This window comes from Scaptodrosophila lebanonensis, unplaced genomic scaffold, assembly GCF_003285725.1.
Source record: "Scaptodrosophila lebanonensis strain 11010-0011.00,11010-0021.00 unplaced genomic scaffold, SlebRS2 tig00001418-arrow-arrow-pilon, whole genome shotgun sequence".
NCBI lineage: Eukaryota > Metazoa > Arthropoda > Insecta > Diptera > Drosophilidae > Scaptodrosophila > Scaptodrosophila lebanonensis.
The window spans coordinates 159,090-185,898 of record NW_022060744.1 but is presented as its reverse complement, the minus strand read 5'-3'; the positions used below and the strand labels follow the sequence as shown (position 1 = coordinate 185,898).

General features: G+C 41.2%; 1 protein-coding gene across 1 annotated transcript; it reads left to right on the top strand.

Annotated features, from left to right (window-relative positions):
- Positions 1 to 1,493: 1,493 nt before the first annotated feature.
- Positions 1,494 to 26,589, top strand: LOC115633292 (irregular chiasm C-roughest protein). The gene is made up of 6 exons (XM_030530704.1): positions 1,494 to 1,522; positions 22,695 to 23,793; positions 24,250 to 24,352; positions 24,416 to 24,543; positions 24,606 to 25,725; positions 26,099 to 26,589. The coding sequence occupies exons 2-6, from the start codon at positions 22,792 to 22,794 to the stop codon at positions 26,587 to 26,589; spliced, it is 2,844 nt and encodes a 947-aa protein (XP_030386564.1). The 5' UTR covers positions 1,494 to 1,522; positions 22,695 to 22,791.
- The last annotated feature ends 220 nt before the right edge of the window (positions 26,590 to 26,809 follow it).

The window sequence follows — 26,809 nt, the reverse complement described above, 5'->3', positions numbered from 1 at the left end:
TTAAAACAAATACATATACGGCAAAACAAATCGGACTGTTGTAAGTCCACAGAAGTAGGTGTTTGTGAATCAATGCATTTTTTATACGAATACTATATGTGAAATATACTATATGTGTAACACTTATACTCAAATCGTTCTATATTTTAGCAACGCGAAGGAACAATATATGTGTAGATGAAAGCAAAGATTGGGTAAAGCGGGAGAAGCACCCCCACTTCAATTTAGTTCACTTTCGGGGAAAGAGCCATGAGACAACACCTCCTCGATACCATAAAAACTGTGATGATTGAAAAAGACAGTGAAATGTTTAGTATTACAGTACATTTTAATAACATCACACTACGAGTATGAGCACTAAATCCGCTTAAGCAAATACATACCTCTGTACTTAGTGAATAGTAGTTATGTTGAATTAAACGGCTATTGTAGCCATCACTATGAGTAAGTAAAGGAGCACAGAGACTAATCAATTTACTGAATATGGGATACGCTTATTGACGCCACACTGAACGAGTCTCTATTCAATTGAGCACAGTCAAGTTCATTTTTAAGTTGTTGGATCAAACAAATAAACTGTTAAGCCCCTTTTTATACACTATTCTTGATGCGAAAATGATATAAGTGTGTGTGTCACTTGGTCCGTGCTTCTGTCATTGCAAGCATTTCTCTTAGAATTGGGATCTTGCAACTGCGTAATTTTACTGCTTAATTATTCTGTATTCGGGTTTCATTCTGATGCGGCAGCATTAAAAGTGCCCATTTAAAGGTTACCAAATAGGTATTCTTTCCAGGACAATAGATATACGATTTTTATTGCTTCTGCATTGATTTGTGTGTAGCTACACACACACAGGCACACGCATTGCGAGTATGTGTGTGTTACTATTTTTTGGTTCAACTACCACCTTTGAATTGATACCGACTGCCACCTCGTACGTTTATCTGTTTTGTCATCGAAAAATGAGTAATTGAATGGTAATTAATTAATAATATTTGTTCGATGTTTTATGAGGCTCCTGTTATACAGAGACGATGGAAATGCGGCCTTAGGAGTGCGGCCTTTGAACCATTCGTTATAAGAGGCAGTGGAAGCTTTATGACATCCTATGCTAATGTTTGGAAACATCGAATTTTTTTTTTTTTTTTTTTTTTTTGTTTACCACGACAAAGAACATTTTTATGTTTTGTGAAATTAGCCATTGAAAAGAAACACATTTCTAAATAAAAGGAGCTCTTGTTGGTGCTTTGTTTTTGAATTCGTTCTAGCTTATGTTTGCCACACCTTGTGGACATTTATTACTTCTTTTATATATATATATATACAAGTATATATATATATATATATATATATATATATATATATATATATATATATATATATATATATATATATATATATTGAATTTATTGTACCATTGTACCACTTATGTTTTTATTTCTTCTCATTGCAGATTCGTTTGATTTGGTCTAATAATGGTCAATATTATGGGATTAAATTCTATTTTATAGAGCCACCACAGTAAGTAATCTAATCCATGTGCATTGAACTCATTCAAATATGTTTGTTTATTTACAAAAATATGCCGACAGGCATGGGCAGCATAGCCCATCCCTCCATCAAATCAGTTCAGAATTATTATAATAGCATAATACAATTATAATTACTTATCTTAAGAGCTGCTGGGTGCAGTAGATATACGAAGAAAAATTTTAAAGGATATGAAAAGCTTTATTTGATCACGACGTTCTAAACATTCATCGATTTGGAGTATTTTGTGCCACGAAAAAGTCAGAAGAATAGATAACTTAACTTTGTATCAATCTACGATTAAGCAAGGATCGCAAATATTAAAAAACTTTATATGATTAGAAGTAAGAGGAAGTCTTATAATAATCCTGATGGGTTTAGTTCTTTACTTCAATGGAAAAGGGAGATCACTAACTGAGATATACGCTTATTCATCTTGTAGAAGTATTTCGTTTATGCGTGCTATGCTAGTTCCGAAGTATTAAAAAAGATTTCGAGCATCAGTATGTTTTTTTTAAGCTTCTAGGAGTTTTAGCCTTTCTAGAATACAATGTGAGGATGCTTGGGCGAACGTTTAGAGATATTTAATATTTCAATCGATAATGTGATTAAAAACTATACGTGTAATAATATTATATTATACTTTGCACTAATCTATTAGCGAGTATTGCGACGAATTTATATAATTAGTTGCTACATATTTAACTAAGAACCTCAACACATACTTAAAAATTAACCTTAAATACTGTCTTGAGATATTGAAAATGCAAACACGCCTGCGCTCTAGAAATGCTCGCCCTCATTCCCTTCACCTTACGTTTTGATTGATTGATGTAACACTTTATCTTGCTCACACACCTCAATATGCTCTCTGGTTTGCCCAGCTTGAGGCTCATTGCTCCTTCTGTTTGTGCCGTGCAGCAGACAGAAAAGCAGAGCTTCTGTTCGTTCCCCTCACTTTGTCCATCCTACTTATATCTCCACCAACCACTTCCTTCATCTACCACCGGAGCTCATAACAAATTGCAAATCATATTTATTATAAGCCAAATGCAGCGCACACGGCTTTTTAATTAAAGTGCCACAACCCACGCCTCCAGAGCCGAGGCCACTAACTCTTCAGCACACATCCGCAATCACGTTCCTTTTCTCACCCCATGACCACCTTCATCAGTCCTCCTCACTACCCAGCTCACGCCACATACCGCCCACCGCCCACTACCCACCACCAACACTCACTTCTGTAAACTTCTGCACATCCGCACACATTTCACTTAGCCGCAACTAATAAAATATAAAACCCAATTTCATTGAAAAGCAGTCGCAGCCATAGCCCCGGTACCGGTTTGGTTTGCCACGCCACCTTTCCTTCCGTCCCACTCCAGCCCCCACCTGCTATGCCTCCCTGCCACACTTCCCCTTAAAACTGCAACGCTACCAAGAATTTTTGCAGTTTTCTTGTTGGAAGTTTTGACGCCGCTTTTCATTTTAGGCTTTTGGTTTACCTCTCTCTTTCTCGTGCTCTTTTCCTGCTGCTCTTTAAAGCACTTTTTGGCTTAATGCCTTCCTAATTGAAAGTTGCAAAAATTAGAGGTAAAATGAAAAAATGTTGTTGAAAAAAGTACGGGAAGAGCGCCAACTGCGAACGAGGCAGGCAGCGAAAACGGCCAATGGCTAAAGTTTGCGGCCGGCGCATGAAACCGCATAGAATAAGATGATGAAGAAGCAGCAACAACAAGAGTAAAAAAAAAACACGCACAAAATAAATCTAGGTGAAAAGGTGAGGCGCCGTTCGGAAAGAAAGGATATTCAAAGCTTCCTAACTGCCCTTCTATATCGGTGCCAGCCTCCTACCTAGGCTAGTGGCCTTCTCGACCTCCTGGCAGTGCATGAGCATGCCATTCAGCAGAAAAACGCCAAAGCAAGCGAAAAAATCTTAAAAGTTACGAGTTTTAAGTCAATTATAAACATTTTGAAGCCCACATACTATTTCGCAACAAATCTTTTGCTACGTTAAACAAGCCCCGGAACCTTTGATGTAATTGAAGCAGACAGACATAATTATTTCTGTGGAATTATAATTATAATTAACCCTTCATATGGCGACTTCAAAACTTGTCACCAAACACGATCACTTCACTTAGAAGAAAGATCACAGAGCAATAATGATCATGGTTCCTTTACACAAGGCCTTAGTGTGTGCTTCCAAATCAATATACGAGCAGGTACAAGAAAGTGTAACGAGCCTTGGCCAGCGGGCGGGTTCGTGGCTTACTTATCTCAACTATTACATTCGAAATCAAGCCAGAAACAGCATTTAGGTCAGCAACGGCTCATACACAACGAGTAAATCGTTGTTGCGAGTCCGTTTGTACTAAGCTTGATTTCTGCTCCGATCGCACACTGAGACACTAAACATGCGGAATCTCTTTAGCCTTTTGTTACAGGGTATACAAAAATATGTTGAGGATAAATTATTATTAAATTTAAATATTTTAATAAATAGTTCATTGGATATGCCAATATATGTATAATATCTATGGCTATAACCGAACAAAATAAACCGTCTCCATTTGCCAATTTTATTTTATAATTGTCTCTTTCATGCTTATGTACTTCTTTACTTTACAAACATTTAAGAGAAATGTTACGCTCTTTTGCTCTCAACGATTGATCCAAATGCGTTATCTTGCTCCTTTATGTTTGTTAATGCACATAGTAAAAGAGTAATAAAATTAAAATTAAATTATAATTAAATTAATTAAAATTCAGTTACAAAATATAAAAAACGTTGTACTTACACATATGTACATACTTGTAACATACTGATTAATGCTGATCGTTTTTATAATAAAATTATCTTAAAATTGGGAAACCTTAATTGGAAATCTTTATTGGAAACCTTAATTGGAAACACATTTACTATCACTTAAAAAAAACAAACAAAATTTTGGCACTGTCCAATTGATTTGAAATCATGCACACGCACATATGGATGTACATATGTATGTACATATGTACATACAAACATACATATGCATATACACAGCCCATACACAAATATCGCGGATTCTGCGCACTTTTAAACGCATATTATGCACATGGAAACACATTGACAAACACTTAAAAAAACAAACAAACAAACAACATTTTTGCACAGCGCAATTGATTTGAAATAGTTCACACGCACACATGCAAACATACATACATATGCGCATACACGGCACATACACAAATATCGCGAAAACTACTCGATTTTAAACACACATTATGCACGTTTTACATTTAACTAAATTTGTATGTACCTATACATATATACATACGTATGTTTGCACATAATTCCGTAAATATTTAAAATATTAACCAAAAATATTCTAATATTTTCGGCAACCACAACAAGTACCGCGACGCGTTCAACAGCTCGAGCAAAACTACGACATGCCCGCAGCTGCTAGCAGAATGCTCTCTCCAAGAATGCAAAAGTAAAAGCAAGGCAACAAAAATCATAACTGTAAATTAGCTCTCGCGCCTGTCATGCGTAAGGGCGTAGCAAGGATCGCGGCAAAAGGGTTTTTCACATATTCAATTCATATTGTTTGATTCATACAAGAAACTAAGTTTTGTAAATTTTGTTTTAATTGTTTATAAATTAACTTAAATTTAATTAATAAATTAAACAAATGAACTTTATTATAAATTTCGGTAACATTTTTTAATAATCATTTAAATGCGTGTTGACAAATCAAGAAATTAATTAAACAAATTATGATTTCGGTATAATGATTTAATATTTATTTAAACCCTTTCAATGTGCATACAAATATATATTCTTTAATCAATCAATAAATATTCGTACATATATACATGGTGTAAATTAAGCCCCTTTTGTGTTCTGTCCTGTCTACACCCATTCATGTTATTCATCTAATTTGATTTGCTGTGTTGTTTATTCCTTGCTTTCTACTTCATCTTGAAAGAGAGCGTTCGTGAGCGAGAGAGCGTATTTGTGCAGAGATCAAGGTTGGCTTAGTTTTCTTTGCGTGGTTCAGCGCCGCGCCGTCTGGCTGCTCAGTTACGCAAAAATATTATTAATGTTTTGCTTTTATGTTGCCAATTTAGCAATTCCCCGCCATCTGTGTAGTTTTTGTACCCTGTACTTGAAAGAGCGTCGTAACTGTTTCTCTCTAACTAATTTACACAGAAGCATGTCTTTTGGTGTGTGTATTTATATTTCAATTTTGCACAAAGATGCCTTATGTGTGTACGCTGTGCAAGTTTGTTTGTTTCCACCCTATGGGAGTTTTCCCGATCATCCATTCGTATAATCACTTATATCTCGGAGACTAGGGAGGTAAAATCATGCAAATATATATTTTTACATTTTCTTAATTTCTTTAATTTCTATAATTATTCTACACATATGTATAGGGTATTTAAAAGTCGGGATACCCGAATTTAGCTTCTCCACTTGTTTATTTCTTCACCTATATATTTTTTATGCATATGTTTGGGTGTGTTTGTGAGAGAATAAAAATCGTTGTTGTTGCGGCGCACTCCAAGGTTAAGTCCGAATTAGGCAGGCATTTCATTAAGTGGGAGGCAACTGCAGGCAGGCAGGCTGGCAAGGCCATGCTGGCGAGTCTGATAATTATCAATCGCGCAACTACCTAACCAGACAAATTGTAGTCGAGCCGCTGGATCCGCACATGACCCCAAGGCTGGTGTGCCAGAACAACTCACGCTCTGAACTCTCGCAGTCTACGGATAACTGAGTGAGTGACTGACTGGCTGAATGACTAAATGTAGCCCGCAGGGATGGAAGCTTTAGCTCGCAGCACCCCCACATTGTCCAGATAACAACAGTTTTTCTGTTCTTGATTAGTAACAAAGAAAATATATTTCATAATTCCTTTTATTACAAATTATAGCGCACTGTTGTGTGGACGATAATGGTGAAAGTTTTGCATATGAAAACCTCCATTTAACATTATTGTTGTTATTACTGCTCGTTTGCTTAGGTGAGACAACATAATTAATTAGTTGTCAGAACGTATGTCAACAAACGGCAAAAATAATGACATTGACAATATACAGGAAGGGGAAAGGGAAATGCCCGTGGTCAGGTCAGAGAGAAAGAGAACAGCGTGAGCCGGAAACCTTTCGCAAGAGTCGTTCAAACTGTTTTTCTTGTTTTTCAATAAGAACTGTCCTACTTACGAGTACTCTTACTTCTGCATGAATGGAGTATTAAAACAATTTATGTGCTGACCAGCTGCTAAGGCTGCTAACACAACACCCCATTGGATTTTTAAAGTCCTCGGTTTTGTAGTTTAGTTTTGAGGTACGTTGAAAATATGTAAATATGTGGCCCCGATATAACAAAAACAACACGATAGATCGCTGAGGAAGGCATAACAGGTGCAAGGCAAGTTGACACTGGGCTTCTCTTTTGCTGGCTGTTGTGGGACATGCCAATGGTTGATGCGCCTCTTCTGCCAATGACAGACCCCCACATACGCGTATGTGCGGCATTCCATTCCAGAGGGATTGGTTGCACCTTGGCATTTTATTTTAAAAAGGCAGCCGCGACCAAAGCAGAGGCGCCAGTGGCAGTCGCAGATTTTCCAGCTGGGAACAAAGGCAGAAACAACGAGAGGTACTTTAAAATATAGTAGTTATAAACTAACTGAAAAGGTAAAATGTATGTATTGATTATAAGAACCCGAAGGAGGTGTGGGAGTTATTGCAGTATTTCTACAGATTTCGTAATTTTTGGATATACATATTTAGAATTTTCATTAAATTTGAGGTCGCAATCCAACTGACTTCATCAAAGAAAAGCCGATCAGACATTTTGGGTAACTGGCTGCCTCAAAGGAAGAGAGCACGCCACCGTCCCTTGACTAAGCGACAAACAAAAATGCGAAAATGCATGTCAAACGGAGAACGCGAGCGTGCACTTCGCTACACATTCTGTTTCCGCTGCGGAGCGGCAGAGATATGCAAATGCAAAAGAAAATATCCATGTATGTATGTACCTATGTATATGTGTACCTAGTGTACTCGTATTGTGTATATGAGGGCTTGTGTGTCGCGCCATTTTGTCGCTGCATAAATCGCATTGATAGGTTTAAGAATTTGGCGTTGCTTTGTTCGTCGCAGGATGTGCAGGGATGGAGAGAGGCTGGCGCAGAGGAGATGGCCGCCACGTTTTATTGCCATGCAGCTGCGTCTTTGCTGCCTGACTGCACGTGATGTGCTCTAAAATGCAAGCCCTGCCAGGGGAGCATAGCGCGACTTTCACAGCCAGCAGCAGGGCAGGTAGTGGGGGAGAGGGAGCGGGAGAGGCAGAGGCAGAGGCAGAGGAGGGCGAAGAGGCGATATGTGGCGATATGTGCCGATATGTGGAGGCCACATACAGCCAAGACGTGCTGAGACGCCTAAGCAGTCGAGTAGGCGGCTCCATCACCACCTCAGATTCAGCTTCGCAGCTATGCAGCTATGCAGCTTCAGCTTCAGCCGTAATGACACATTGAAGTTCTGAATACATATACAAGTATGCATACGGACATACTCGCACATATGTATGTACATACCATACTTGTACATATATGGGAGTCTATGCATAAATATTAATGTGCGCTGCAGTTATGGACAGCAGAGCAGAGACTCAAAGAAACTATTAGGATGATGCAGAGTAGCTGGACCAGTAACATGGGAAACTGACAACGGAAACCAAGAAGCAAGCTGTTTTATGTAATCAATAAATGAAGTAAAAAACAAATAACTATAATAGAGAATAGAGGAGGACACAAAATTAAAACAATTCTGGACGGCCTAAAGCCGATAACTGCCGGTACACAATATATTTGCAATGCCAAGTAATTTAATTCTAGCATCACAACAAGCAATAGGCCGACAGCTGCAATGCACTCCCAATAAATGCTCATAAAACTATGTTGGACTTCAAATTATTCTCTTACTTACCTTACTATGTCTACTTAGATTTGAAATGTCTTCACAAATATCTTATATCTTTTCTGCAATATTTTGATGGCGTATAACCAATTAAAACTGGAACTACCACGTCTAAAATAAAACTATGGACAGGATTTTAGGAAAACAACAACAAATATAGGCAACTATGAAGCAAAAGGTTCCCCATTCTTTCGTTCTCTCCTCATTTTTGCATTCCCTTGTCTTCAACATTTACATAACGTATTATTCGTTCTGGGTCGTTCTCCCCTATGGCTCCCTGTTTTCCACGCCCCTCCACAAATGATATTGACTGTCAAATAGGCATATATCACGTTGAGTTGTTGTTTTATATCATTTGTGCGTTGGTGGCTGGGCATTTGATGTTTCTGTATCGGTATTGTTTGGCTGTTTCCTCCTCTATTTTTTATTTTTATGACTCACGCACTTTGCGGCTTCCGCTGCACATCAATGGAGCCATCAACACCTGCCCTATTTATGTGTGTAACTAACTAAGAAATATTTAGAAGAAGAGCGTTGGCGGTCGAGCGTTGCGAGCAACTTCAGTCGAATTATGTGGAGCCGTCGCAAACTCAATTTGAATAAATTGTTGAAACGAAAACGAGGTAACAACCAAAATCGTTGCCATAAAACGCTACCGAATAAAGTCGGGGAGTTGCTGCTGTTCCAGTCTATCGACGGGGAACTTGTGGCAAACTTTTCAGGCGAGCGAGCTCCAAATTTTTTTTATTTGCGAGGCGCGCTTAAACAAAATTTACAGGGAAAGCGCGCGCAAAACTTTTTACAATTGCGTGTGTGTCTGTATGTGTGTGTGTGTGTGCTCTGATGTTATGCCCGTGCATGTGTAAAGGAATCAAGACGCGCCAAACGCATAAATTTTCATCTGCACGCGCCCACAAACGCCGCCGTCGTCGTCACACAGCTTTTAAGCTTATTTACTACTTATATTTTTAACACTCACACAAACACATGCAACACAAACCGACACACATGTACACACTCGTATATAGAGAGAACCAAAGCAGGGGAATGTGCTTATATTTTATTTTTTGGCGGCACTTCCGGCCGACATGACAAATGGCTGCAAATCGTCTTCCTGTCGCAGCCGACAATGGTGTTGACAGAAAATGCCTGCGCGTGCCATATAGAGGGAGGCAAACGGGAGAGGGTAGGGGAGTGGGGAGAGGGGAGAGGGGAGAGGATAGGGGCTTAGTATTGGTCGCGGAAACAATTGTCACACCAGCTCTCGGCACACACAAACACACGTTTTTATTGTTATTTTTTATTTATTTAGTGCATTAAAGTATTCTATCTCCATCTTCTCCATCCTCTCCCAATTCTGTCGACCTCTTTCTTGCTTTTTGGCATTCGACTTACAGCCGCTATCGGAAGTGGATATGCCGGAAGGAGGCGACTGAGCGAGCCATGGCGACCAAAAATCAGCCGACGCTGCCAAATGGTGTCGCCGCCAGCTTCTGGGCAGTCGTTGCAATACAAAACAAGATTTCCAATTCTCAAGTAAAGAAAGATATGTAATTTTTTCCCTGATCGGACTCATTTCAATGTATAGCTGGGCCATGAAGACGAAATTCTACATTAACCAAACATTGCTATTATTGCTATATTTTAGTCATCGTTTAACAATGTCTATAGACCGCGTTTGCCATATTATATTTGTAGTATGTACAATGTATTGGACAAGAGAAAGCTGTCGGCTCACTTTAATAAAAAGAGTGTTAGAATGAACTGAAACCAAAGTTTCTCCACGTCTTTCCCTTAACACCCTGCACACTTAACTTGAAGATTATTGCTGCCAATTCAGCTGCCGCGACCGGCTCTCCTTCTACAATTTTATTGGCTAGCAGTTGACTTTGGCACCCGCTTGTTTTTAACATGTCTTTAATATTTTAATTAGTTTTAATAAGCGCTGAGCTTTTTTACTGTTCCTTCTTGTGAGCAGGGCAAGGCAGCATTGACTACAAAGGCGTCGACTCGTGAAAATAGTTCCAAATAGACGCGTCCTGTTTTCTACTTCTATTTCGTTCTTAATGCGAAACAGTCTACTTTCGAGTCGGACTAGCTCTATAGGATTAGAAGCATGTTCATTACAAAGCTAAGGCATAGCAAGTTGATACAAGCATGTATTTTTGTAGTTCAACTGTTTTAATTTATTTCCCAATACATCAATATTTGCACATTTAGCTATCACTGCTATTTTTAGAGTTTATTTATTGAATTCCTTGCCGCCTTTTAATGCCATTTATACTCGTATGCCATAAAAGATAACATGTGTACCAGCTTGGACGATGGCCTGCATGTTAATCCCCCGATAGGTCAAGCTGTTTTATGTTTATTAATAATTTTAGCCAATAATTGTGGCAGCTGCTATTGTGTTGCTAATGCACAACAGCAGATGCATGATGACAAAAGGCTTAAAATAGACGCAGACATGCTGCACTAGAGCGGCCGGCACAAGCAAATATCCTTTAAAAGTATTTCAGTAATTTTAACGAGGCACTGAATAACTTTAAATGCCACCAGAAGAGTATATGCCCTTCGACTTTTTACATATTCACGGGCAATACTTTCTTCTTTTGGTCTGGCTTTCATGCCGTTTTTTCGTTCTTCCGCCTCCGCCTCCTCCTCGGTTTCTTTCATTAGTTTTTTGAATGCTGGGAGCATTCGCAGCTGCTGCGCTAAACTGCTCGGTGCTGCGGGTTGTTAAATGTGTGCAGGAAATGCCGAGTGCTGAGTGTGTGAGCAGTGGGGGGAGTTAAATGGGGTGAGATGGGGTCCCACATAATACATACAATTTTGTGGCTTGTGGAACGCGCCCACGCGGCGTATGCGTAATGTTTAGTTGGCGGTTACGTTGGGCTTGGCTGCCTTTTGTAGTAGTAGTTGTAGCTTGTTGCTAATGCCGTTGCTGTTGTTCTTGTTGTTGTTGTTGTTGTTGTTTTTGTTCTTGTTATGGTCCCAAGTTTCGTCCGAACTTTGCGGTTCGCTTGAGGTCCTTTCCGTCATGTGCGCTGTATTGTTTTTATGTACTTAGCGTTGTGAGTTGATTGAGTTCGCCGTTGGGCGCTAAACAAGTTGACAAGGCTGACTCGATGTGGCCAGGGAGTGAGAGTGAGGTGAAAAGGAGGAGGGGTAATGTTTTATAGAGCTTATGAAGGTGCTGCAATTGGCAAGCTTGTTGGCCTTTACATACATACAAGGGCATGCTTTCATCTGTTCTTGAGCCTAAACACCTCAGCATTATCTTGCCAAGCCATTCCAATTAATGATTAATCCTTGCACTTTTTATGGTCAGCACGGCGTACTCCAAAAAGCTCAGTTTTCACGAAGAAACAGTACATTTTTGTTTATTATGGATGAGATGTTTGTTGTGCCTCTTCGACAATCTCTTCACTGATTAAAAAACGAGCAAAGAAATGTGCCCCCTTGACCCCCAATGACCCATCAAGAAATCTGTTGGGACTAGTAAGAGCGCTGAGTTTTTACACCGATCGCTTCTATGCAAGCTATGTACTTGTATATACATGCAAGCAAGCTTATATAAATAATAATGAAGCTAAGTATGGATTGTTATGAGCTTGGGGTGCGCGCCATGTCCGAAAGATATATTACTACCACGCCTCTTCCATACAATTCGACTGCAAAAAACACCTCCCTTCATCTTTTTTGAGTAGCTGGGAAGTACTGTAGAGAGTTTCTCTGTGAATAACATTAAATTTAACTCGCTTTTTTGCATTAGTTCCATTTTCCAACCTCACCCCACCACCCACACAATTTCTCTGTGGCTCTTTCTGAATCCCTACGTGCTCCTCTGCGTTCACTCATGCGCAAACACAAAATGCATTCCAATTGATTGAAAGCCCTTGTAGAGTAGTAATCAATAACTTATTGAACTTTTTACCACAGCTTTTTGGAAAACATTTCGAGAGCTTCTTACTAATTAGCCAATTGGAAAATAATGACACAATTAAGAAAAACAAGCTAGATGGAAATATAGTATCTTCTGCATGCCAAATCACATGCACTTCAATGTCATTTCTGGTCGCATCTAAATGCTTTGCCGGCTGCCAACTTTCCGGTGGAAACATGTACAAAATCAGTGCCGACTCATTACGAAGCCAAAGAATTCGCGTTTCAGGCCTTAGGTATCAGCCTTCTTGCTCGCATACTATCGATTTATTTGCGCATTGCCAAAAAGCAACAAGGCAACAAGGTGCGGTAAGGTTAACAGCTTGTGTACAACGACTGGCATGGCTATAGGAGGAGGGCGGCAAGGGTACGAGGAGATGAGCTGGAAAACAAATTAGAATTGTTGTCAAGGGGCGTAATGCGCCAACGCCAGGCCAGGCCAGATTCAAACTGATAATGCAATGAACTGCATTCGTATAGTGTTTGCGCTTCGCGGAAACGGGAAAAGGTCTCAAAACATGCATTATACCAGCAATCTATTCATTCGCTTATTAACATTTAACATTAACATTAACATTTGTAGAATATCTAAGCAATTAGAAGTTACAACAAATCAATACAAATGCCTGTGTGTGTATGCTTTGTACATATGTATGCAAAAGTGTTCTGTTTATTGTACAGCAGAGTAGAGCTGGAAACACACCACTAGGTGGTTGCACTAGGTTCCTGTGCAGGTGCAGGTGCATGCTTGCCGCCTGCCTCCAAATGCGGCAGGCAACTCACAAAAACATGAAGGAAAAAACATATCCGCCTTCTTGTCTTTCTGGGTCGCAGGGGCCCGGCATAAGGCCCGAACGCTTGCTAACTGAACGAGCGCCTTGTTGCACATGACTAGACACGCATATAGAGGCTCATCCTGCTGCTGTCTGTAGTCCTGCCCGTCTGCTCCTGCATATGTCCCGGCCTATAAGCCTTGTATTTGTGCGGATTTGTGTGTATCCGTATTCGAGAACAGTCATACATATCGTGCTGCATTCTCCTTTTAACGTTTAAAGTCCTTTTTACAGCCTGGGCTTTTGTTGCAGAAACATAATTTGGGGAATTTCAACTGTATCGATTTAAACACTCCTGCTTAACAAATATGTTTAAACCGCACCAAACAATTAGTCCTAACATCATTCACTAACATTACGCAATACGGCACTAGCTGAGTTAAATGTTCCCAACGGTAGCGATTATTGGGACGCAGAATAAATACAATTTCGGGCTTTTTTTTGGATCCGTTTGTCCTCACTTTTCGCTCGAAAAGCTCAACAAATCAATAAAATGAGTTGCTTTCTTTTATTGAATGGGAATTTGAAAGAGAAATGTTAGCACTTCTTCTAAATCATTGCCTTTATTTTCATTAGTTGTGTTAAGTTTTAGGTTAAGAACATTGGTAAGGGTATAAAGAAGAGTATAAGGAGCTTGGCAATCAGTCACAACTCTTTTACGCTGCATTTAAAGGGTCAGAACTCGTAGTACTCGTATATGCATTCATTCTCCATCCGTATGGGTCGATGATGAGCCGTCCGCCCGGGCCTTGTCATGTATAGGATCTAACATAACCAAACTTATTATATTATTATTATATTATGCTCAGCTCCTCCTTCAAAGTGTGCATATTTAGGTATTCTATACTATCAGCTCTAATATAGTATTGTTATTGAGGTAAAACTTTGTGAAAACAAAAATGTAGGCACTGTGGAGTGAGTGCAGGGTATTTGAGACCCGGTTGCGCAGGAGTCTCCTTTTTTTGCTTCTGTTGGCATTACGCCACGGCGCAGTTAAGTCAATTTTATAGCAATACCAAATGTTACTAGCAAAAACAATAATAACAACAACAACAAGAATGACAGCCAACAACAATGAACACTAAATTGTGCAAAACTTCGTTTCGTTTCATTTGCTTTCTTTTGTTGTTGTCTTTATTTTTCCATGCCATCAATTACAGCGCATTGTGCGCCACAATTGGCTGATTAAGCCAAGGAGGAGGAGGAGGAGGAGGAGGAGGAGGAAGGGGAGCCAGTTTGTGTTTGGTTCGACTAGTTCCTTCGGTTCGTGAGCTGTGCATTAATTTTCAATGCGCTGTAGTTTACAAATTATAGCCTACTTCCGAGTCCTGCCACAAATTATTCATCAGAAAATTTTTTAACAACATTAAGTGACCGTTTAGACTACGATTGTTTTTAGTTTGAATTTATAATTATTCTACCTTGTCCCCGAAGGCTGCCGGCCCCATAGCGAGGCGAATCGATAAGGCCAAATCGATATACTTCCATCGAGATATTTCCAGAAATAGCAGCTACACACCGAGAAATACTTAAAAAATAATGTTGTACTCAAATCGATGCCAAACAGTGACAAGAGTAGAGCCGACTAGGAAGCTTTTAGACATAGGCCATCCATCTTGGTTTGAGTACGTTTTTCATTCTTTGCAAACATTGGTTGTTTGTACATACATATTTGTATGTATATATTATTTATAATAATGGCAGCTTTGTGCAGGAAAATGACTTGAAAATTAATATCCACACGAAGGAACGAAAAGTCAATTGTTAAATGAACTTTGAAGGCATCAGCCGAGCATCAGATTTCATGTCTCTGGTACTGCTTTAGTCCGAATATCAGGCTGACATTCCGAGTTCACTAATGAACCAATAACAAAATACATACCAGTAGAAACGAATTTGCAGGAATTGCTTTTCTCCAAATTATAATACAATATTTATCAAATTGTTTGCTTCATTGTGATATTCGTTCACTTAGTATATACATACGTATCCCATAGTGTAATTGTTGGGCAGATATAATCAGATATTTCAATCCAATTTATTGAGGCGTTGAACAATGTCTATAGCTGCTGAAGCAATAATTATAGGGGTTTTTTATTGAAGTCGCTACGTCGTAGAGACGGCAGAGCGCAACAATGCAAAATATGTGTGAGATCGCGGTATTTTTGCCAAAATAAATAACAGAGGAGTGCTCTGGAAAGCGAATGATTCAATGGCCCCACGGGGAATTGGTCAGAGGCGTTGAAATTGATTAATTTATTGTGTAGGCTAATGCCCGGCTTTGGTGCTGCTTCTAGCCAACGTTTCAACCGCTGGCAATTCTCACGTCTACGCCCACCACACGCACACACACACGCACACAAACAACTATAGACACATACGAGTATGTATGTATGTAGGCACATGTGTACGAGTAGTTATGTAAAAAGTTTTATTTATGGTCGCAAAGAAGAGCAAGGGACACTACGAGAATATGTTTCCAAAACACATTCATGGATTTGATTAGGAATTCAATCCGTCAGTTACTTGCACAACAACAGCAACAGCAACAACAGCAACAACAACAAGAGCAGCAGCAGCAGCCAGAAGTAATGTTTTACATTTTTACTTCTGGGTTTGTTTACTATTTAACTGAGAACATGTGGGAGTAGCGTGGCAGCAGGCAGAAAGTGGGGGAGCGAGAGAGTCAGACAACGTCTTTGTTTTTTACGCCTGTTTCTTCTTCTTCTTCTTCCTCCCGCTGCAGCTGTAAACTTCCGCTGGAAAAGGATAATAAACACATGGCAGCGAGAAGCAACCCCCAGCAGCGCGCACGTGTCTCCAAAATTTGTGGGCATGTACGTACATATGTTTATACATATGTTCTGTTGATTTGCATGCGTCTGTCTGTCTGCCTCCACTATATCTCGCTATGAGTGCTACACAGGCGCTCCTCCTGCCTGTCTGCCTGTCAAGTCATTTGTTTAAGTTCTGCCTCCGCCCCCGTCCCTTCCCCTTTCCCCTTTCCCGACCCATGCCACACACCACAATCCAGCCATTTCCACGTCAGTTACACACCTCTGATCAAAACAGTAGCTACAGGAGTGCAATCTGGCCATCCAGTTTCGACAAGCAATGCGATATTAAATGAAATATACTTATGAGCAAAAACTGGCTCCTTAATTCGAACTAATTCATATCACTATATCAGTGTGGAGATCTGGCATGGTCAACAAAAAAAGACAAATTAATTAAAATCATTGCCATGTCTGGAGTCTAAAATATTGCTAACAAAAGTGAACTTTTTATACAGAGGCTGAACTTCAAAATACATTAAGATAATATACATATGTATGTAGTTGTGATTGCGGATGAAGGCGCCTCAAACAGCTTACACGCGCTTTTCTCCTTGAAGCTGCTGCTGCAGGATTTCACAAGAACCGCAGTATTTCTCCAACTAGAGCCACAACTACAATAGCGAGCACAATGCTGATGACAGCCTGCAATTACAATAAACAAAACGCAACAAATGCTGCTGCCTAGGAGCGGAATGGTGGTGATGGAAGGAAATGGGTTAGCGTGCGAGTATAATGAAGCATTTCTACATGTTTGTAGCAGCAATTTGAGTGTGATATGAGCAGCATTGGCCATATAAAAACCCGCACACACACACACACATGCATACCATGTGCGTGTACGCTGTGCATATACTTGTGTGTATGCACAAAAAACACATTCCGCCTGCCAAGGCAAAGGGACGCATTTGACATTTAAATTCTTTAAAGTTTTTCTCAAGTGTTAAAGGCAACAAACAAAGGCAGCAGGACACATTTCACTCGGCCTTTTGTTCATACTTGTATATGGTGTATTGCTTTTAAAATGCCGTTTTTGTTTTTTTCAAAAAGAGCAACATGGAAACCATTTTCATTGTTCACCTCCAATTATGCTATGGCTAGCCGTATAACGATATAAGTAGATGGCTTAACTTGCTATTTATATACTTTCATAGCTTGAACTATTATTAATATTCTTAAATGAGTTAAATGGAAACTAGGTTATCTCTTTGACATTTCCATTTCAAAGCTGGTCTCTACAAATCAAAAGAAAATCACTGGGTGTGGACTTTCGTATTTCTAGCGATCAGTTATATTAGGATTGGCTGACAAAGCACTTCATATTTCATTTATTAATATTGACCTTTTCACACAAAAAGACTTTGAACAATGATTATGCGGCTTGGACACCAAAGTTATATATAGATTCGCGTATAAAATCGCGAGCGTGTACGTAACTATGAGTACTGTAAATCCTGTGAGTCTCAAATTCAATAAAAACAAGAGAGAACGCTACAGTCGAGCAAGCCCGACAGTGTAATACCCTGTACCCAGGTAAACTTCCGTCACTGAGTTATATGCGCCCATAGCAGCAGCAAAAAGAGGAAGAAGAAGAGCGAACTTGTTGCTGCAGTTTGTGGGGTTGTACTGGCGAGAATTTGTTTCGCTAATAACTTTTCTTAGAATTGACCGAATTGAATAAAATTTTGAACAACAGTAGACAATTGTATATAAATTATGTGTGCAAAGTTTGGTAAATGTAGCATTTGAAATGTGGACGCTATTGACGAAATTCTGTAGCGGGGGAAGGGGGGGAAAATTCCAAAAAATAAAATAAACTCGTCCTTACTCGGACCTAGGAGAACCTGGATGCCAACTTTGGTTATTCTAGCTTTTATAGTTTCTGAGATCCTCGCGTTCATCCAGACGGACGGACAGACGGACAGACGGACAGACGGACAGACGGACAGACGGACGGACAGACGGACGGACATGTCTAGATCGATTTCTCTCGTCATGCTGATCAAGAATATATATACTTTATGGGGTCGGAGATGCTTCCTTCTGTATGTTACATACTTTGCACAAACCTAATATACCCTTTTTACCCTACGGGTACAGGGTATAAAAAAAGCTTCCACTCAATTCTCACTTTCTATCACACAAATATACGCAGAGCAAGAGTACTAAGATAATCGTCGATAATATTTAAAGGGATATAGGACGATATAGAGGGAAAGGAAAGAGACCTTACAATTGTTTGGAAAAGGTTTTTGTGGATGTTGCACAATTAATTTGATTCATGCACAGAAGCTTTGTATATTAAACGCCATGAGGGCGACAACAAAATGTGAGTCATGGACTCACGGCGAAGCCTAGGACATGAAACTTTTATGACGGACTAGACGAAGCTCGATGGTGAAGTCACGCTGAGACTGAGACTGAGACAAAGGACCAGATACCAGTGGGAAGTAACTAATGTGATGGCCGAGCAATGAAACCTATATTGCATAGTATGTTCCACACACAACAAGAGTCATGTAAGGCCATTTCCGGTGCACGCTTTCCAAAAACCTCCCAACCGAACCTTGACTGCTCAAGGAGGCTTGCCCCTTACAACTTTTTGTGTGCCTTCTGTAGAAGAAGGTCTTCAATGGAATTGATGACCATATATACTTATAGCCTGAACATTTTTGTATGTAGAACTTTAAAATTTAAAAGAGACAGCACAAGGCAGTGCTCTATAGGGCCGAGTGCGTGCTGCGCTCTCTATTCCACAAAATACAGTTTTTACAAGTATGGTGATGGTCCGATATCTGCAGCTCGAGCAATAGTCGCTTGTTGGTGCTGCTGCTATTCTCCCTAATCCGTTTTACTGATTCTCTTCGTCAGCTGATTTGCTCGCTTCTTTTTCCACTCCCACTTCTCAGTTTACTTTTCGTGCGAATTTGATGGAATTGTGGCGCTAGATGACGCATTCAATGCGTGTGGCTGCTCCGCCACACTCGTGCCACATAACGCGGGGGTTCTGCTCGCTTTGGGTTGTCAGTCGGGAAGGACAGCTACACAAATGTGCTTATCGTAGCTACAGAGGAGAAATAGGGGCAGAAACGGTATAAAGTGTAAAAGTCGTGGACAACACCGCAAATGCCAAGGCCGAACAACAGTGAACAGCACTCGCATGTATGTATATGAGTTAGTAAGTCTATACTGGGTGTAAAGTGTGTGTGTGTGCGAGTGCCATAATAAATGTTCAGCGGCAGCAGAGTCCTTACACAACTGCAACGACTACACACAGCATACGGTCAGACCTGCACCCGTATACTATATATATAAGTGTGTGCGTGTGTGTGTGTTTATGGGTGTCTGTATTTGCGCCATAAAAACAGCGGATAACAAGCTGAGAATGCTAGAGTCGCGCGAGTCCGATTGTCAGATACCCTCGAACCACCGACCTGAAGTCACCTAACAACTTTGTGTGGCACACGCACTCTGGCAAAAGTAGCAACAACAACCATGGACAGCGAAAAAGAGATACCGTAACACTTTGCTCTAGAGTTTCCCCAGTTATTGGAATTTGGAGGAAATTCCATGAAATGCTGCAATTACGAAACAAAACGCTGGCACATTTGCCCTTTGTCGAGCTCAGAAAAGCGAGTGTATTCCGTTTGGCGGTTCTAGCTTTTAAGCTTTCCAAGAACGTTACATTCACATAGTCGTGCATACAGATATAGCTTTTCAAGAACGTTTACATATATGGAAGTCTACCAAGCCCACTTCTGGGTGTTGAACACATTCGCACAAACATACAAGTATTTAGCACTTTATGCACAGGGTGTACAAATTCGCTAATGTGTTTCAATTTCACGTGACAGCCTTTGCCCAATCATCAGCTTTCGCTTTCCACACTACTTTACAAAAGAAAAACAGCACCTCGTGCCTAAAAGTGTGAAAACTCGAAGCTCAGCATAACGAGGTGGGTGGATGGTATTTTCCTATCGAATTCCGAAAGGTATAAATGCTACTTACCTCTAAATTGCTTAGCCGATCCCAGCTCATATCAGTGGGCTTTCGCCCACCTCCGAAATAAAGCAGATATTGTGCATTATGTACATATGTATTCCAAACTGGTGTCAACTCACCCTACCCTCAGTTTATCGCTCGGACCACAATCAGATATGTAGCAACATTCCAATAGATCTTCCGTCTTCTTCGGTATTTAAGATTCTGTTACGAAGGAAACATTATGATGTTTAATGTGCCAATAGACCATTTATTTCGAAAGTCTTCTTCGGGGCCCTCGAGATCTAATCAAGTCAAATGCAAATACTTATCAGAACAAATTCAAAGTCCATTTCATTTGGAAGCATTGGATTCCCAGGTTTTCGTTTGGCCTACAACTATTTTTATTTTGATTATCGAAACCGAGTATCTGTTGTTTACCTTTATGTCGATCGAATCGTTCACAGCTCTTGCGGGCAGATCCTTACCATCGCCATCACAACAATGGGTAAGAGTGAAGGCAATGGGGAGTCCATATTTATTTTGTTACTCATTTTGTTTGATAGTGTAACACACAACGGGTTTTCATGGGGAGGGAATGAGAGCAAGCCACCCCATAGATTGCGTTGATTGCCAAACAGAAAACAGCTGACTTACACACACACACACCCGCCAAGGGCCTCCCCAAACCACACTTGCATTCTCGCACACATTCCGACACTAACTGGAAGCTACGGTTTGCAGCTCTCAGCCCCACAGCTCTGGCATTTATTTGTGTTTGTTGCTTTCGCTTTTACAATTTATCGCGCTCTCCTCTCAATTGATTGAACTTGACCCATAAAGCCGAGCCAGGCGCTTTCTCACATGGCTGGCAATTTGCATATCACCGGACATACGAAATGAGGAGCCCTCCTCCCACAACTAAGTGTCTTCAATAGCTCTGGAAGGTCTTGAAAGAATGCGTGTATATAGAATTGGTTGAATTCAACCATTAGTTGACTGCATTCGTTAAATAATCGTATAAAAAATAAATACAACAAATATAACTTCAAAATCTCTGCCAGAAACTGTTTCTTACAAAATAATAATTGTTCAATTATTAATACAGCATACCTCAAAAATATTAAACTTTTCAATCCAATTAATACAAGTATTTCAAAGAACTCTTCCCGTAGGCAACCAATCGCTTTTAGAAATACATACATTTATTAAAATACACAATTTTCCAGGCAATTCTTAAAAGGAAAAGAAAATACAAATCCCAAAATAAAAGTAGAGAAATAAGATTTTAAAAATAAAGTGGCAGTTATATTTCAAATTAAGAAACATAAAAAACAAATACGATTATAATTTCAAATTATGTTTAAAAGTCAAGCAGTGGTAATGGTACCACTGCTTTGCCTACTACTACTGCTCTTATATACATGCCCACAAAGCTGATTGCACTGCTTTCTAGGCAATATGGCATTTTCTTACTTCGGTTAGCATAGCCACCAACCACCAAAACTGCTTTGTTTGTGCCATCAAAGACTTCAATGTGTTGTGCAGTTCTCAATGCATTTGTACATTAAACCTGGAATGTTGAAACTAAAAATTCGCATTGCATTCTTTAAGCTCAATTTTCGCACTTCGTTTCTTCACATCATGTTAAGGGTAAATTAAATACCAATATTTCGACTTAAAATAGGCAAAAAATGGACTGCTTGCACAATGTTGATTCTAAGCCTGCTTTTTGATATTTTGCCATTTTCAGCTTATTTCATTTATCATAGCCCAAAACCCTACTGCTTTTCAAAAGCTACCAGAGCTTTCAAACTACTTTTAACATTGAAAAGCCTTATTTCTCTTATTTTCTGCTTTTCTATCTGAATATATTTGTAGATCCTGACACGCGCATGTTAATGTACATGTCCATTCTATTTGTCAACTCCCTACATTATAAAACGCGGCATGGAAGAATATTATAGACCATTTTCTTGTTAGATACAGTTAACAGTTGTATAACATAACAAAGTTGGAGAAAGTCGCCCTTATCGCTTATATGGCAACTACATGAATTAGTGGCCAAAGCTAAACCAAACATTGGGGGAACAAAATATGCGTACAATCTAAATAACTTAATATTTACAATTAATGCCAAACAAAATTGAAAAAACGTGTATAAGTGTAGTACCCTCTAGAATCAGAAAGAAGCAGAAAGAAGAGCTGCCTCCGTTTCTCTTTTATGTGGGTCTTCCAAGTAGATAGAGCCACTACAATATACAATACCAAGTGACGATCTCCCGCTAAGTTGACTTCTATCCTCCATTTCCATTCCTTAACCATTTTCCGACCATAGTGAGTTATTCTTGTTGCTGTATTGCCAGCATGTGTCATTGGCAGATCAAACTGTTTAAATTGTATATAGTCGGAAAATATGGCGAAGCTCCAGCTCTAATAGAACACAGTATTGACTATTTATATCGTTAATAGAAATACATATATGCATTGATAGATCACAAGCCCAAAAGGAAACTAATTACAGTATGACTATATTTTAATTTAAGAATTGCATATTAATGTGTCGTTTTGTATTTCTTTTGTGGTTTGCAGCATCAGCAGAAATCAGCAGTTGGATTCTTCACCATTAGTGACGGAGCAACTGAACGCAAACTTATTGCCAGTTTTTCACAGCCCCTAGCTAGTTCCAATGAAGATGTATAGTTTGGTCGGGCGTCACAAGGTCAGCGTGTACTTGTTAATGTACACGATCGTGCTCATAACCAGTGGGGTGGACTGCAAATCGAAGAACAAAAACAAACCCTCACAGAACACTCACTACAGCGACAGTGGAGGCGGAGGCGGCGTTGGGAGCAGCAGCAACAATGATGATAAGCCGAAGGGCAATGGCGACGGTGGTCAGCACTTTGCCATGGAGCCTCAGGATCAGACTGCAGTGGTAGGGTCACGCGTGACTCTGCCGTGTCGCGTGATGGAGAAGGTCGGCGCACTGCAATGGACCAAGGATGACTTTGGTTTGGGTCAGCACCGGAATCTGAGTGGGTTCGAGCGCTACTCGATGGTGGGCAGTGACGAGGAGGGTGACTTCTCACTCGACATTTACCCGGTGATGCTCGACGATGACGCCAAGTATCAATGTCAAGTGGGACCAGGACCACAAGGGGAACAAGGCATACGCTCGAGATTTGCCAAGCTTACGATTCTCGTGCCGCCAGAAGCGCCTAAGATTCTACAAGGTGACTATCTGGTGACCACGGAGGATCGAGAAATTGAGCTGGAATGCGTCTCGGAGGGTGGCAAGCCGGCGGCCGAAATCACGTGGATCGATGGCCTGGGCAATGTTCTAACCAAGGGCATTGAGTACGTGAAAGAACCGTTAGCCGACTCACGCCGTGTCACGGCAAAATCCATCTTGAAGTTGGTCCCCAAAAAGGAGCACCACAACACGACCTTCACATGCCAGGCGCAGAACACAGCCGATCGCACCTATCGTTCAGCCAAGCTGCTGCTCGAAGTGAAATACGCACCCAAGGTCTCCGTCTCTGTGGTGGGCGGTGCCTTGGCCGGAGGTCGTATACCCGAGGGCGCTGAAGTCATACTTAGCTGTCAAGCAGATGCAAATCCGCGCGAGCTCAGTTATCGCTGGTTCATCAATGACGAGCTAATGACGGGCGATTTTACCACCAAAATGGTGAGTACAGTCCAAATACTCCCTTGCCGATCAAATCTATAGGCGTGTGTAAAACGTAAATATGTTCAGTTATCTTTAGTTGCAAAAATGAGGACCAGTGTGCGATTTCTATATGCTTGGCCCCAAAGAAAACAGACTGAGTTGGTCATTCTGAACGCTATTTAGTTCTTAAAACTAGGATTCCAAGCATTAAAGCCTCCAAAATAGATATAATCCTGACGCTGCTCTCCTTACGTTCTGCTTTGCTTCGCAGCCACTACAAACATGAGACGCCTTTTTGTGTTTTCCTTTCTTTCTTTTTATATATACTCGTATATAAGTAAGGAGTCTACCTGCAACTTTGGCCATATAGCAATACAATTAACTACTTCAATAACGCCAAACTTAACAAATATTCAAAAAAAGACGTCTTTTTCTTAACGCTAAAATATCAATTCTTCGTTCTGTCCCCAATAGATAATTCATAACGTAACGCGACAACATCACGATGCCATAGTCAAGTGTGAGGTGGTCAACGCGGTGGGTAAAAGCGAGGAGACCGAAACACTGGACATTAGCTGTAAGTATACCCGGTCTGGGTTCCTCTAGGTACGCATGTCTCAAAGCACTTTGCGTTTTATAGTTGGACCTGTGTTTCGACAACGACCTGTGAGTGTGGAGGCTGATCTGGGAGCTTCGGTGGCCATGCGCTGTGAGGTAGATGGCAACCCTACGCCCGAAATCGAGTGGATCAATGAGAACTCAGATAAGGTAAGCAAACATTTCCATTTCTACACAACAGTCTTATAATATCACGTCTATGTTTTATTCAGATCGTTGGCAACTCACCCGAGCTCAAGTTGAAAGTAAGCACAGAATCAGCAGGTCGCTACTTCTGCAAAGCCGTGGTGAATGGCTTTCCCGAAATCGGGGCTGAGGCTACCGTCTATGTGAAACGAGCACCCATCATCACCTCCCATAAGGTGCAGTTCGGCGCCGTTGGAAATCGTGCCAAGATCGACTGCCTGGCCTTCAGCATACCAAAGGCTGAGCACATTGTCTGGTCCTACGAGGGAAAGGTGATCAACATGAGCACCGCCGATCCGGACCTATATATTTTCGAAGAGCATCATTTGCCCGAGGGTGTGCGCGCTGCGCTGATTATCAAGGAGAGCCGATCCAATCATTATGGCAAATATAACTGCACTGTGGTCAATTCGTACGGGAGTGATTCGCTGCTTATCACACTCGTTCCGGAGCCCGGTTCGATCCCAGTCTTGATCGTCGTCATGGGCTCCATGTCCTTGGTGGCTATTGTTCTAATGGTAGTTATGACTGTGATTGTCTATAGAAAGCGTAGTCGCAAGAAGCCGATGCCCGCGGATGTCATTCCAGAAGCATCGCGTGGCGGCGACAAGCTCAACGAACTCAAGAGTGAATTGCGCGCCAAAGCCTACGATGTGGAATACTCAGAGGCCGGCTCAGATGGTCTGGCCATCAATCTGACTCACACACCCATGCCGGATGTGCAGATAAAGGGCGCCACCCTTGGTGTTCCGCTGGCAGGGCCGGTTAAGTTCGACGAGCGATTTTCGGGTGATTTTAGCGAACGCTACAATCGCCAATGTTTTAACAAGAACATCAAGAATCAGCAGGATACCTACAAGGAGACAACAGGCAACGGCTATGCGCCTTTCTTTGAATATGCTCTAGACTACAGTCCCCCCGCGGACAACAGCAAGCCGATGTCCAAGGCCTGCATCAATTCGGCCACACTGCCTCATTATGCAGTCAATGCTACGACTACGTCAGCCGCCACAGCCGTAGGCATGAGCAGCACCGGGGGCAGCGGCAACTCTACTGGCAACATGAGTCTGCCGCGCAATACTCGCAATGAGCTGCAGCAGCAGCACCAACAACAGCAGCATCAGCCACAGACCAATGGCTTTTTGGGTAAGATTGGGGGAAGGCTGAACTTTCGAAAATACTCGCATTGCTATATATTCCTATAAGGGTTGAAGATAATGCCAGAATGTCAAAATGCCAAATATATGTATCAGGTTATCGGCATGACAAGACTTTCCGAAGGTTCCAACTTTGGAACCATAACAGCTAGGGACACCACACTTGGTATGAAGACTTGCCTTCATCAGTACTCAGAGCAAGGAAAAACTTTTTCGGTTTTCGTTTCGGTTTCGGTAGTTTCAACCCATATCAATAAGTTTCTTACAAATCGGGGAAAAGGCAGTTGCCAGCAGGCGACATTGCGTTGATATCTTCGTATCATCTAATCATGCTTCTTTTATATTCTTTTTCTTGCTTACAGGCCAACCACTGCTGCAGAATGGCATTGACAGCCGCTTCAGTGCTCATTATGGCAATCCCTACCTACGCACCAGCTCATCCATTTTGCCACCGCTGCCGCCACCGAGCACAGCTAATCCGGCAGCCACACCCGCACCACCGCCCTATCATGCCGCCCGGCATGCCAACAGCAACGGCGGCCTAAAGCATTTTGTGGCCGGGACCAGCAATGCCAGCAGCTTGGTGGGCAGCATTGGCGGAACTGCTGGCGGAGGCGCCGGCGGAGGCGGCGGTCCCGGCAGTGTCAGCGGCAGCAGCTCCAATTTGACAGCCAGCAGTAACACCTTGGCGGCCACGCCCCTCACACAGCCAGCTGCACTATGCGGACCGCTGGTCGGGGGAGCGGCGAGCACGCTGCCCACCACCAGTGCGCAGAGTCCCTCCGGGCAGTTCATACTACCCACTAATGGCAAGGGCGTTACGCAGAAGGGTGCGCTGGCCACGCATGTCTAAGACAGACCCGCGACTGTACCCACTTTTTTTTTCTTATAAATAAGATGTTAGTAAATTCGAGTGCATACAGAGATATACACATAGTACGCGATACTTGCATGTACTCGTTTAGCATAGTATCAGAACTTTATTATACCGTTAGATCGTAGTGCGCATATCATATGTACTTCAAAGTCGAAGTCAAAGTCGAAGCAGATCGTGTTGAGGTTTAGCGTCTAGT